Here is a 14,660-nt window from a genome sequence, read left to right on the forward strand (position 1 = left end):
CCTCCTCCTCCTGTTTCGGAGGTGGTGTGGGCTGTGCGCTGGGGTGCTCCGGGGAGGCGCCGGCGTTGGCCTCTGTTTCTTCCTCCCGGAGCAGGAGGCAGCTTGCAGGTATAGCATAGCGGGGAAGAGCCAAGGCCACAGAGCACATGCAGGTGTTTAGTATGCTGTTGGTTGGCTGCAGATGTTAAGCCTTAATAACATATATTTGTTGAAACATTGAAACGTGGTGTTTGTCTAACAGTCCTCATCTGAAATACGCACACACATCTCTTTTTAAGAGATTGGTACTTTAAATTTCTTGTGTAGCTTGTTTTTGAAATGGACTGAAGCAGCTAACAGATTATGCAGCCAAAACCACCTGTACTAAAATTTGTCCTTCTTGAAAGGAGAGTACCATTTTTCAGTTTTTGTCTACTAATGTATAATTTGAGTTTTTGTGTGTGTGTGCGTGTGTGTGTGTGTGTTAAGTATTTGATGATTTAAATAATGTCCTACCTATTTCTGAAAGGTCATTGAAGCATCTTGCTGAAATGTGTTTGCTAGCTGCCCGTTAAGAAATGCTGATACAGATATTGCAGATAAAGTAATAGTAAGTAAACTAAAGGTCAAGAGAGAATATTTACTGAGCCTTTTTTTCTCTCTCTGAATTCTTTGGATACAAGAGACAAATTCCAGACACTGAGCTAAGCTATACATTGAGCTGATACGTGTACTGATACAGCTTACCAGCGCTGAGAAGTGTTCTGTGTTTATACATCCTTGATACTGTGAATTTTTGCTAGGTATGATAATCACAGGGAGGCTCTGCTGAAAGGAGGAGTTGATGGAGACTATCAAGATGATAGTTTAGATCTGCTGCACTACTTCACTGTTAGCTGTTACTCTGGATATGGAGATGATGAAAAGGTAACAAATTAATTAATCTTTAGTGAATCAATTTAAATTTTATGGAAATTGTTGGCATTTGCTTCATGTTCAAAAGCTATGTGTGGAATTGTTGAGCATAGGTAGTAATAATGCTTACACAAATATTTCTAAGACAAAACATGCTGGATGCTTAGGGAAGCTTTAATTCCTGCTTATAGTCCAACAGTTACTTAGTCATGATTTCCAACTATACCATTCAACTACAGAGTGTGTGTATATTGTTTATTTACATTACGTAGTGAAGCATTCCAATGCTTTGCAGTAGTGTCTCTTAATTTAGAAATATCTTTAACAAGCTAGAATGCTTCAAACTAAAACAAAAACCAATATAACAACAGTGCTTGGGGAAGGTGTGCTTCCTCTAATTGAATTCCCTGTTGGATTTTAAGACATTTGACTTAAGCTCCAGGTGATTAGAAAAACCTCTGCCAGAGAAAATCCTTATCTGCCTTTGTGTCAGTATGCTAGGAGTGAGTTAGTAATGTCTTAATTCAAAAAGAGAGAGGATACTTAGTAGTAAATTTTGTATTTGGAACTTCCTCAAAACTTGATCTTGTGTAACCAAAAACTTATCAACATCTCCAGCATGCTGAAACTTTTTTTTTGTTCAGATTTTAATACAGATGCGTGATGTGTGAGAGAGATGGAGACTACATGAAGGAGATGGAAATAAAAGGAATGTGAGAGGATGGGAACTTTGTTAAACAGAAGGGTCCTACTATCTAGAGCAAGTGCTTACAAGGCCTTTACCCTGATTTTGAGTTGCTGTTGCAGAATTGTGATACTTCTCTAAAACACACTACTGTAGCTTAGCATTTGTACATCTATTATTGAGCCATGCAAAATCAGTCAGAATTTTTTTTTTAATTTATTTCAGGGATTCTTTGCAGTCTATCGACAAGTTTTTGAAAAGATTGCAAAAGAAGAAATGGAATATATAACCCAGGAAGATATTGAAGGATTCCCTACGTTTGGATATTCCCAAAGCGACTATGATACGGTAAGAGCAAGTGTAAATCTGAACTGAAAGTAACACAGTTAAGTCATAGAATCATTAAGGTTGGAAAAGACCTTTAAGATTATCAAGTCCAACTGTCTGTCCTTTGTCCCACACTGTAATCAAAGGAAGGGCTCCTGCTGATCTCTGAGGTGAATACAAAACCATGCACCTGCTGTCTTTACTACTGTATACCATTACTGAAAAGGAAGTGCTTGTGTTCTGATTCATAATATTTAGGTGAATTAAAATTGGTATTTCCTGTTGGACTATATTATTAGCCACGCTTTTAGGGTAAGTTGTCAGACAAACACTTCACAGGGCTAACCATCAATTATGCCAATGAAACTTAAGTGCAAAGTCTATAAAACAAATGAGCAGATGTTTTCTTTGCTTCCTGATTAGAATAGTTTGCCAGTGTTTTAACGCAATGTATATTACAGAAAGGGATATTGACATATTTTTTTTTAAGCAAGATGGACTTTCTTGCCTCATTTGGGAAAACTGCATAGCACTTACTGCATAATACAACCTTTAGAAAATGGGAGGTGTGGTGGTTGACCTGCAGTATGAGCTCCCACAATGATACTCTTGTCATCTACAATTACTCTGTAGTAAGATTGCATTTCCAAAATGTTGCATGCTTTCCTTGAGGAAGCAAGAAAAGAAAATGTGTGGGGGACACTTAAATTCTTGTCATCTGGTTTGCCAACTATTTCTTGTATTCTATCAGATTTACAATTTTTTTAAGGTTACCAGTATTCCTGTAGTGAAATTAAATAGTAAAGTAATAGCACTTTACCTAGTGAATAACTGCACAGCATCAGTGTATTCAAATGTTTCTCCTAGTCTGCTACTTCTCCCTTCATTTTTAGTAAAAATGTAGTGTATGACTAATTATTTATGAAATCTAAATTGATACATACCTTAAAAAAGTAGTAACTTCAGTGGTACAAAACTTGGCTGGAGTTGGAAACAAAGTTATAAATCAAACTAAGAAGTGTCAGAATGGGTGTTGGAATGTCAGGTAAATTACAGGATGGCTTAACAAACGCAAATCTTTCCCAGGGAGAGAATATTTAATGCCTCTGAAACTGTTAAAATCTGTCTTTTAATGGAGTTATCTTGAAACATCTTTTGAAAACTGCTTGTTTAGAGGCCATGGCATAGGTATGATTATAGACCAAAAATAGCTTTTATGCTGTCAAGTAATAACTGCAAAAATGACTGGAATTCTAGCACTAGCATGCTTTGGCATCTGCCTTATTCATGCTGTTCTCGAAGTAGAATGCTCACTTTTTTTTTATTACAGGGAATTCATAGGGATATTTTATGGGAAATAGTTTCAGTTAAATGGGAAAGTAGTCATCCCCATTATCTTTTATTCAGACAGAGATTACAGTGTTAGAGGATTCCAGCATTACAGTGCCCACTTCTCTACTCAGTGGGAGTATTGTGGGAAAAGAAAAAGTTTTAGAAGGGAGCTACAAAAATTCTACAGAGGCTTCAAAATCTGTGCTGTGAATGCTCTCTGGTTCAGTCTACTGAGTTAATTTGCAAGAAGCTTGAGAGGCAGCTCGATCAATGCTAGGTAGCCAGGGAAGATTTTCTTAAGTCTGTGAATTCACAAGACTTCATGGGAAGACAAGACTGGTAGGCCAATTAGATGCAGAAACAAAAGCAGTCATCTCCAAGTATGAGTAGTAGGCAAAACAAAGTCCACCTGGGAGTTCAGCAAGAGCTGCTATACAGCTCTGTACGTACTCTCTGTACTTCTGGAGAGTGTCAGAGATGTGCTTGTATTTATTTCAGGTAGTTTCTGACTAGGAGGAAAGTCTTAGCCCATACAGCTGGTGAAGGGGAGGATGATCTCTGTCATCAGTTGGTGGCTGTGCACCCTTTTGTGCAGAAGATGCCCCCTTCTAAAGCAGAAATCTGAGACAGGGAGACTAATCTCACTCAGATTATTGGATTAAATATGAATATTTAATGTAATTAAATATTATTATTTAAAATTTTATTTTATGTAAATAATATTTATTTAGAGCTGGGTTTTTGTGATAGCAGAGAAAAAACTGTAGTGATTTACCTGGCAGAGGCCACAGCCATAAACCTTTGTATGTAGATAGGCCATTAGAAATTAGCATTGAGGTGTTGATAGTTGTAGTCCATGTGAATACCAATAGCAGAAGGAGGAGAGGAGGAGATACTAGAAGAAAAGATAATAAACAGTTGGGTTAAATACTTCTATGAGGCATACCAAAATATAAACAGTAGTGCATGTAGGAGTAAGTAGTAAAAAGGCAGCCATCACAGATGGAGTGATGCACTTCACACATAAGAGAGAAGCAGCAATATGTTTATTGATATAAACCAGCGATTTAATAAAGTTTTATAGCAAATGCGGTAGTGGTTTAACAAGATTTGATGGCAAGGTACACTTGACTGTTTACTGTATAGAGAACACGGTAAGTCAGACTTGTCAGGGAGACCCTCTGATTGAGTCATGAGGTTCAGAGAGGACCCCCTTGCTTTCTAAAGTCAGAGGAGTCTAGGTGTGTCTGGATCCAATCCTAGTCCCAGACTTGGTCAATGATTTATGTCTAAGGGATTATATGCACACAATCAATCTAACATATAATCTTAGTGAAGTTTGTGAAGTTTAGCAAGTGATTAGTCACTCACAGCGTATCTGTTGCAGCAAGGAATCTCGCAGTATTGAGAAGTAAGGAGTCTCTGCAGCATGTGTAAGCTTGCGAGGCATCCCTACTCAAGGGGAGAAACTGTCGAGCAGCCCACTGCTGTGCAGGAGAGCTCAAACGGCTCTTGGTCTGCTCACAATTTATGGGGGGTAAGGTGATTGACTATGAGTCATATTTGCATACTGATCACAGGTTTTAGTTTCTTTGAAACTTGTCCTGAGTCGTATGTTGACCAGCATTGTCAGCACATTGCTCAAATTAGTCCGTGGCTATTGTGTTATTACCTGTCTCCTGAATCCACTTTGAGCTGGATGCAGCCATCATGACCACATGCATCCATTGCAACCACCACGGTGGTTATGGCTTGAGCAGGGTTATGCAAGATAAAGGTCAGGTTGGGGCAGGTCAGGGGGAGCACACTTGTCACAGCAGCTTAGTGGGGCAAGTAATGTAAGAAGGGAGTTTAGACATTCCATCTTTCCTGAATATATAATATTCCTAAAAATGCAGAAGGTTATTATTTGGAGAGGAATAGAAACCAAAACAAAAATTAACTATTATACCATTTTATTAATCTAGCATTTGCTCATTAATAGTAAAAGGAAGGACAATAAAGAAAGATCATCTACTGTTTCTTTTAATGTGAGAACTAGAGGGCATCGTTTTAACCTGCAGTTGTATAATTTGCTAACAAAACAGAAGTTAGTGCATCTTCACATAGCCCCTTGTTAAACTGTGCAAGTCATGTGCTATTGTATATGCCAACAATTTACATGGGTTAATAAAAGAAATATTAAACAAATTCATGAAAGAAAAATCCATCAAGGGCTATTAATTTCTGACTTGCTTGGGAAGCAGAGAGAATATACAGGGAAGAAGTAGTATTATGTACATGTGTTTGTTTTATTGCTCTTTTTGTGCTGGTCACTGGGTGCTGTTAGAAATGTTCAGCTGACCTTTGGTGTAATTTGGTATGATGGTTCTTGGGCAATACGTGCATATGCCTTCTTGCAGACAGCATATCTGATGCTGATTGTGCTTTTTGGTTTGACAGGAAAAGTACAGCACAGCGAAGTAATGGGGCACTAGTGTCAGGATGATCCAGTCCTACAAGGGGATATTTTTTTAGAAGTTGCAGTTTGGAGTAGTTTAGACTAGGTTTTTGATTTTGCATGGTTTGAAACTTTTTAGGATGATATTAGACATTTCTCTAAACCATCATGTGATTTATTTATACTCTGAGGGAAGACTGTGACCTGTATAGAAGACAGAAAACTGCTACAAAAGTCCTGAATTATTTGGTATGGGTTTTGTGTGTGTGTCCCCCAAAGAAGTGACTTGTTTGAATTATTTTTTATTACAGGTAGTCCACCCTTTCTATGCATATTGGCAGAGTTTCTGTACTCAGAAGAACTTTGCTTGGAAAGAAGAATATGATACACGACAAGCTTCAAACCGCTGGGAGAAACGAGCTATGGAAAAAGAGAACAAGAAAACGAGAGATAAAGCAAGGAAAGAGAGGAATGAAATGGTCCGCCAGCTAGTAGCCTTTATTCGTAAAAGGGATAAAAGAGTACAGGCTCACAGAAAACTTGTAGAAGAACAAAATGCAGAAAAAACTAGGAAAGCAGAGGAATTTCGGAGGCAGCAGAAGCTCAAACAAGCCAAGTATGTAAATGTGGAACAACTCTTTTCTTTTAAACTTGGAGAAGCTATCCATGAGGGTACTATATAGAGCTGGGTTCTAATAGTAGCTCTACCTACTCTTTTAAACATCCTTGAAAATTTTATATATTAGTTTTGGTCTCAAGTCTGAGCTTTTTAAAACTTGAGTGTCTCTGCATTGTACTGACACGTAGAGGTCTAAGATAACCAGGGAATAGTTATCTGTGTGCTGCAGATAACTGCCTGTAGTAGCACAGAATCCAGTGTGCTTTTATCTGGGGAAGTAAGATCTAATAGTTATCATTGTTCCCTTAAAGAAAAAAGAATGTATGTTTTAGAATGAGGGAGAACAGGACTGTGACAACCTGGACTTAAAGCAGCATCTGCCTTAGAACTGTACCTGCTAAAAAAAAAGTGGGAAAAATGAACTTAGTTTTGGTTTTGCTTTTAACTCTTCAGAAAGGACCCTTTCATTGGACTAAATGCTTTTTTTTTTTGGATGCTTTTTTTTTTCCCCTCAAAATTAAGTAGAAGGAATAGGCGATCTCCGAAGTGGAGTGTAAGCACAATTTATTCTTCCAACTAGAAGAGCTTTTGCCTGCAAATGGGAGGAAGAAGCTTAAATTCCTAATAAGCATGCACTTGGAAAATAATTGCATATTGATTGAAATTATACAATAAATATAATTAAAATATATGGAATATTTTATGTAAATTTCCCCCCCAACTCCAAGAGAGAATGAAGCAGAGTTATGCATTTACTGAGAAATGGCTTTGTAATTCTGAGTTCAGGAGCCAGCTGGATCAAAGTTCATCTGTGCTGTGGTTCACTGATTGATAACTTGGACTACACTTAAATTTGGAAAACTGAGCTGGTACATTCCCATAGTGCAGAGTCAAGGAGTAATGTGCTTCTGGCTTTTGTGGTCTTGCACTGTTCGTGGGTTTGGATCTTGCAGCAGATAAAAGCTGCTCAACTGCTTTGAGAATTGAGCTGACTTTCTTGCTGTCAGCTTGTTATTGACCATGCTGCATAGTATTTCCTGCCTGAAATTCAAGCAGGACCCACCTACATTAATACCTCTTTACTTGCAACATAGATGTGCCCATTGACATCACAAATTAACTGCTCAGATTTCCAGGCCCTACAGACAATTGTTTGCTCCATCATAATATGTTCAGGACTTTCCTCCTAAAATACGAGAGAAGAACAAGTTATCATTTAAATAATACTGTTTCTGTAATTTGCACCTCATGGACTCAATGTAGAAGTTACTGTATTACTCTACTTAAAGGCTCGCTGAGCAGTATAAAGAGCAGAGCTGGATAGCTATGTCAGATCTGGAAAGAGAGCTGCAAGAGATGGAGGCACAATATGAAAAGGAATTTGGAGATGGATCGGGTGATGAAGATGAGTTAGAAGAACAGGAGACAAAAGGCATTGAAGGTATGAGGTGTAGGGGGTGATCTATATTGAGTTGTTGCAGCCTGACTCGCTGCACTTAAAGCCCCAAGTTCAGTTCTGACTGTAGTGCAACTCCCTGCCTCCAGCTGAGGTGTGCCAGGCTAGAGTCTGGCCCTCCCTGGTGTTTTCCATTTTCCATAAGAAGACATCAAGCTATAGCTGTTAATTTATGCTAATGTATGATTTGGTGAGATGGTCTTTATCTATCTGTATGTCAGTAATGCTAAAGGAGTTGAATGTCAGTGCTGTGACTATTTGCTGGGGCTTTAAGAGCAGCTTACTCAATCATTCATCTGACTTTGTCTCTCTGATCCCCACTGATCTCTTCAGACAAACTGAATGATGAGACTGAAGATGCTGAATTTGTTGATGGTCTGTACTGCCCTGCTTGTGACAAATTGTTAAAAACTGAGAAAGCGTAAGTGCTTGTGGTTGGGGATTTGGAGGTGGGGATGTTGGGTTTTAACTGTTTTCAAAATGCATTTTAAAGACTTTAACTTCACATAATGGTCAGTGTCACATTTCCAGTAGAGACATTGTCAGGACAGAATTTGCCATACTTATTAGTGATGAATGATGGGCCTGTTATTAACGTACATGTAAATATAACAATGTTTGCTCAGAGCTACTTGCAGTAATGATCTGGTTGTCTTCACAGTGTGAAGAATCACGAAAAATCAAAGAAGCATCGAGAGATGGTAGCACTGTTACGACAGCAACTGGAAGAAGAAGAAGGGAGATTTCCTGTGTCTTTGGATGATGCAAATGGAATACATACCAAAGAGGAGGAAGAAGCAGAAGACATGCCCAAGCAGAAGTACTTTAAATTGGTTTTAATTTTATCGTGACTAATGATTTAGTAAGTCCTGGAAGCCCTCAAGAGGGAGCTTCTGATGATTTATAGTTGTGTTGGAACTCACAGTATTGTGCAATTTAAAATATTTCTTAGCATCAGAGTTCCAGTAAAATGCATGCATTAGTATAGGATTCAAATGTTGTACAGTAATAGCCTCATTTTTTCTCTGCTTCTTAAAGATACATGTTAAGGAAAAGTAGTAATTGTTGTATTTTGAACAGGGGAACTTGTACAGGGCCAGTGTCTATTGACTTGGTACTTTTTTGGTACTTTTTGTCAGTTGGATGCTGGCATACATAGAAAATGAGTGTGTATAAAATCAGAATGGATGAAGTAAGTTGCACAACTTCATTTTTTGAATGGCCAAAACATAATATCAGCTATCTCACTAGTATCTTCAAGTTCAGTCTGAGCAGAATAAGTGTTTTTCTAAATGCAATGAGTAGCTATGGGGAACTGTTTTCATTTCAGGCATGAGTAATTTTCTATTTGTGGCTACTGTCTCCCTAATATTGTGTTATGAGGATAAGCAAAAATATAACTTCATACGTTTTTAGAAATTGTGCTTGTTTTGGTTTTTTTCTTGAAAAGAGGTCATTTTAAATTTTTATCTTTACAGACTCTCAAAGAAGCAGAGAAGGAGGCAAAAAACAATGATGGTATGTAGTCATATAAAGATACTCAGGGAACCTTACAACCCAGTTTTGTTACCTCTTAACATTCTTTTTGTTCTGAAAAGTAAGAGAGAACTTGAAATCCTACAGAACTTGAACACTGTTTTCAGATATCTTTAATTGTTCTTTGACTGCAAAATATTTTTATTACACTTATTATGGTCATATTTTATGATAATAATCTCATAGTCCTCACTTTGTTCTGTTTGTGCAGATCCTAATAAATGTGGTGCTGGCTCTAAAAATGCTACAGTCTGAAGTGTAAGGAAAACAGATGGAAACGGGCAGATAGGGATAATGCAAGGAATTGATCAGAAAGACCAGAAATGGCCTTTAGTGCATTAGCAGCTCGATTGTTTGGTGGTCATTTTCTGCTTTGGTTGGTAGAGTTGGTATAATGTACTGTTTGTTGATCTCTAACCTGGGATAGGGGTGGGGTGGGAGGGAAGTAATACATTATTGGCATCCTACTGACACTGTAGGTGTTTGAATGAACACATCCATTCCACCTTTTAGTTGAATTGCAAACATGAGTTCCACCAACATGTCATACTCCAGGATCTGAGTCTTTGCATGTTATGACATATTTGTGCTGGCAGCAGCGGTGTGAAATTCAAGAACTGCAAGCTGTTTCAGGCTTGAGTGGCAGGAGTGCCACAGTGAGAAAACTCTTCTGTCTGTCTTCCTGAAGCTTGATCCTTTTCAAGTCTTACCTCTTCTTTGCGTACTACCTCAATCCTAGCCTTGTCCCAGTGAGCTGTCTATACCAGGTCCTGTCTCTTCCACCCTTTCCCAGGATGGTCTTCTGTCCTCCCACAACCTAATCCCTCTAGTCTCCTATTATGTCTTCACCTTCTCTGCTCTCTCCCACACCATCATTATCTCTCATCCTCAAGAAACTTCCCTGAGACTTTGAAGCAACTGGATTTTTCTTGCTTCTCTTTTGGCTGGTATTGCATAGTCCAAGTCAATATTGGCTTGGCTTCCTTGTTTCCATGCAGGCCATCTGGCTCCTGTTCAACTCTTGCCTCCTCAGTTTGAAATCAGAAGGTGTCATTCTGACTGCATAGGTTGCATATAAGGCACTGTGTCTCTTTTCCATCAGTTTGGTCACGAGGTCTTCTGCAACCCTGACAGTAGGTAGCACGCTACCTAGTGTAGCCTGAGCTGGAATCTTCTGTAGAGACATGCGTCTGGAAACATAATCTCCATCCCCTACCAAGCTTTATGGAGTGCAGAGAATTGCTATGATTTTCGTTTTCTTTTCCTGGAGGTAGATGGATTAGCCATGTTTTTTCAGGTAGCTGAGACTGCAAAAGATACTAGAGGTGCTAGAGTTGCATTAATGTAGCGTTAGGACAAATTTGTTATCCTGCTTTTGGGAGCCGAGTTTTGCTTCAGACATGCTCAGGGGTTGATCTTTTGCCAAACTGCATTTATTGAGTCTACTCTGTCGTCTTGTATGTGGAAAAGACTCACAGTGTTTCTGATGTTAGGGAGGGAAAATACAGTGTGTCTGTCTAGTTTCAGTCAGCTCAGTTATTCTGGCTCAAGTGTCCTAATGCAGGTGTCTGGCACAGAAAACTTCAGTCTAAATAATTAACATTTTGCAAAGTTAAAAGCAAAGCCACTATCTTATGTGAAATAGTAGCCAGAACAGAATGAGCCCTGTGTATGATTAAAAACTACCTTCATTCTCCCCTTCTGTAGTTCTAGAGGCTGTTTTATTGCTGTTTCTTCCCTTCATCACAGGTGGCCTCATCTTTCAAAACAGGAGAACTAAGGTTTCACCCATTACAATCTCAGTGAAAACACATAGTAAAATTAAGAGGGTTTGTGGCTTTCTGTTCTCTCCACCCACCCGTGTTTGAGGTAAAAGAGTATAATACTTCTCGTGGTTTAGCCCCAGCAAGCAACTGAGCACCACACAGCCACTTGCTCTCTCCCCCGCCGTGCGATGGGGGAGAGAATTGGAAGGGTAAAAGTGAGAAAACTCCTGGGCTGAGATAAAGACAGTTTAATAGGGAAAGCAAAAGCCACAAAACAAGGAATTCATTCACCACGTCCCAGTGGCAGGCCGGTGTTCAGCCATCTCCAGGGAAGCAGGGCTCCATCACACATAACGGTTACTTGGGAAGACAAACACCATCACTCTGAACGGCCCCCCCCCTTCTTCTTCCCCCAGCTTTGCATGCTGAGCATGATGCCATATGGTATGGAATATCTCTTTGGGCAGGTGGGATCAGATGTCCCAGCGCTGTGTCGCCTCCCAGCTTCTTGTGTACCCCCAGCCTGCTCGCTGGAGGGGTGGTGTGAGAAGCAGAAAAGGCCTTGACTCTGTGTAAGCACTGCTCAGCAGTAGCAAAAACATCCCTGTACCATCAACACTGTTTTCAGCAAAATCTAAAACATAGACCCATGCTAGCTACTATGAAGAAAATTAACTCTATTCTAGCCAAAACCAGTACAAAACTATAAACATAATCACTAATGAACTTAAAATAGTTAACTTGCATTTCTTCTGTTTGGACAGGCTTACGGGGACTCCTTTGATAAAAGTGGTGATGAAGAAACAGTTGAACAAAAGGAAGTGCCTGGCATAGACAAGGACAGTGGCTCAGCAGAGGAACTAATAAATGATGGCCAAAGATGTCCTGTGTCAGAGGATACAAGTGCCACAGAAGATGCTGGACAAGTGAATGAAGCAAAAAGTGAAGCAAAAAGGTGTGCTGGCTTGCAGTATTGCAGTCACTGTCATGTTTGATACTGTCAGACAAGTCTAGATTTATTCACCAATGTGGAGTGGGGGCTACTCCACTAAATCTGAGTTGAATAAATATGATACTAAACAAAGAGTGTTAGGATCTACTTTGGAAATGGTATTTGATTACAGATCGCTGCTGCATCACTTACCAGTAGCTGATTCATCACCTAGATGAATCTTGAGATCAACAATTATCATATAAATTAAGTGATTTCTTTTTTTTTTTTTTTTGCTGGAGGCACTTGTATTATGTTGTGTGAAGGAAGAACAGGGGAAGGCAGTGGAGGCATTGATTGAAAACCAATTAAGAAGCTCTTAAATGTTGAATGTTCTTGTGCACTGATCTTGCTTTCTCTTGTCTATCAGCAGTACTAAGCCAAAAGGGAAAAAAGCCAAGGATGCAAAAAAGCCTGCTAAGACATCTTCAGAGCACCCAACAATGGTATGTCATATTACTTACACTATTTAAAAGCTGGTGGTCATATTACTACAAACAAGGTTGGTTGACTGATCACCTCCAGTCCACAAATTCTGGTTTTAGTTTTTTGCTTTTTTAATAATACAGGTGTTTATATCCCTGTGATTTTATTAGAAGCTAGGAGACTGGAACATCAGCTCTTGTCTTCGAAGAGAAGAGCAGGACTAAATTTCAGTTCTAAGAGTTGCTAAAGCTCTGTATCCCAGGCAGTTCAAACCAAATGAATTAAACAACTGAAAACAGAGCTGCTGTCATCAAGCAGGTGACAGGCAGTACCATTTGCATCTTTCCAAATGTTGATGCTTTTCAAAAAGAGCAAAATCTTGTAATAACTACAGCTAAGACCTACTAAATTAACTAAATCTCAGAGCCGGAGGTACCGTGTCTATAGTCAGGTGAGATCAAAAGTATTCTTTATCTTGAACTAGATTTGCAAGGCTTCTATTCTTGTATTTGGTTCTACTTTGTACTCTTCAAAATGTCAAGAAATTATACTTGTGATTTTTTTTTTAATGTATATATTTAATTGTTAAGCAGTAATGGAACACCTGTGATAGAAACAAACAGCTTATTCACATTTTATTGTCTAAAAGAAACTGCATACAGCACACTGGTATATTATATTTGTTCCCTATTCCACATGAATGTGAAGCATTTTGGTTTTTTTCCTCATTGTAGAATGAAATTCCCATCCACTGTGTAACCTGCAACTGTGTGTTTCCATCCCGAAATAAACTGTTTGAACACCTAAAAGCCACGGGACATGCAAAAGCAACAGAAGCACCAGCTGTAAATGGAGCTGTAAACACCAGAAACAAAAAAGAGAAACGTAAAAACAGATAGAACTTTGTTACAGTGACAGTCTTCAGAATCGTACATGAAAACTCCCAAAATTGAAAGGTACACGTTGTCTGTGTTTGGAGTTAAACAGAGGAGGCAAGTCCTAACTGTGGGAAGAGAAAAAAAATGCAACAAAAGGAATATTATCTTGTGAAGGAACCTGTGCTTTCTTTTGGTGTATCACCCTTTCTTTAACGACTGGATTTGACTTACCCTCTCAGCAGCTTTCACATTGTGAGTGGGGAAATAGTAATTCAAGGCTACTCACCTTGCATTCCTGTAAAGACTTGCACAGATAAAGCACCCATGCAGAGGCAGTAATAAGTTATTTTAACACTTGTGTTGCTGCTTTTCTTTTGAGAGGGCTTAGCTCGGGGTGAGCATAGCCAATAGACGGGCCTGTGCTGCTTTGGTCATCTATCATCAAAGGTGAAACATTGCCAAGACATGGAAGAACACAGGCTTGTCTTCTGCCATACCCAAGGGCCCTTTCAAATTACTTAATTATGTTAAGCAGCAGACAGAAGGGGAAGAGTAAGATGACAAAGCTGGTTAATCAGTGTGGACAATTCCTGTGGGTTTTGTACATCTACCTCCATGCCAGGTGTTGGGGGAAGAAAAAAAGTCCAGTTGGAAGAACCTTGCTGTAGTAAGTGAAGGGAGAAATAAATGAGTGACACAAATTAATTTGTTCTGATTTCTAATGAAAAACAACCTGGGCCTTGGCAACCTCTATTTAAATGCATACGCTACCTGTTCATGAGTAGCACCTTAAAAAAAAAAAAACAGGTGGGCTAGCAAATGTGATTTTGGAGCAGAAGTAGATTTTATACAGGAATTGTCAATGCAGCTGGAGGAGGCAGTGCTCAGCAAGGGCTGTAGTATGTTGTTTAGGAAACCCCTAGAGTGAAATGTTCCAGAAGCACTGATCTTGCATTAACTAACTTCCTCTCAAGTTTCAGCTCCTCACACAAAATGGCGGAATACTCTCCTTCCCCCACAAGTTGACATGCTATTTTTACTGCATCAAGGAATTACTCAGATGTTAAAATCTTGCTGACTGTCCACAACACTGTTACTTCCTTCAATTTCTAACCAAAAAAACCCAAACTAAAACATTTTAAAAAGTGATTATGTAAGAAAGAAGTGCGGCATCTTACTTCACTGGGCAGAGTTTGCATCTTTGCTAAACAACTGCTTGGGTGTGCTGTGCAATCCCAAAAGTGGCAGGAGGAAAAGCAAAGCATATTTTAGAGAGGATGATGACTGGATTAGAGCCCCCTGATAAAAAT

At 39.1% G+C, this 14,660-nt stretch overlaps 1 protein-coding gene across 1 annotated transcript in view; it reads left to right on the forward strand.

Annotated features, from left to right (window-relative positions):
• DNAJC21 (DnaJ (Hsp40) homolog, subfamily C, member 21) overlaps positions 1-13,371 on the forward strand; it is a gene marked incomplete at its 5' end in the record, with an annotated part of 13,686 nt that extends 315 nt beyond the window's left edge. The window contains 10 exons of the mRNA XM_010289058.1: positions 783-906; positions 1,805-1,927; positions 5,990-6,294; positions 7,587-7,738; positions 8,087-8,174; positions 8,415-8,573; positions 9,232-9,271; positions 11,820-12,010; positions 12,417-12,492; positions 13,207-13,371. Coding sequence (XP_010287360.1) covers positions 783-906; positions 1,805-1,927; positions 5,990-6,294; positions 7,587-7,738; positions 8,087-8,174; positions 8,415-8,573; positions 9,232-9,271; positions 11,820-12,010; positions 12,417-12,492; positions 13,207-13,371 — 1,423 coding nt within the window. The remainder of the gene's footprint in view (positions 1-782; positions 907-1,804; positions 1,928-5,989; positions 6,295-7,586; positions 7,739-8,086; positions 8,175-8,414; positions 8,574-9,231; positions 9,272-11,819; positions 12,011-12,416; positions 12,493-13,206) is intronic.
• Between the last annotated feature and the right edge of the window lie 1,289 nt (positions 13,372-14,660).

The sequence above is a fragment of the Phaethon lepturus genome, unplaced genomic scaffold, assembly GCF_000687285.1.
Source record: "Phaethon lepturus isolate BGI_N335 unplaced genomic scaffold, ASM68728v1 scaffold16736, whole genome shotgun sequence".
Taxonomy (NCBI): domain Eukaryota; kingdom Metazoa; phylum Chordata; class Aves; order Phaethontiformes; family Phaethontidae; genus Phaethon; species Phaethon lepturus.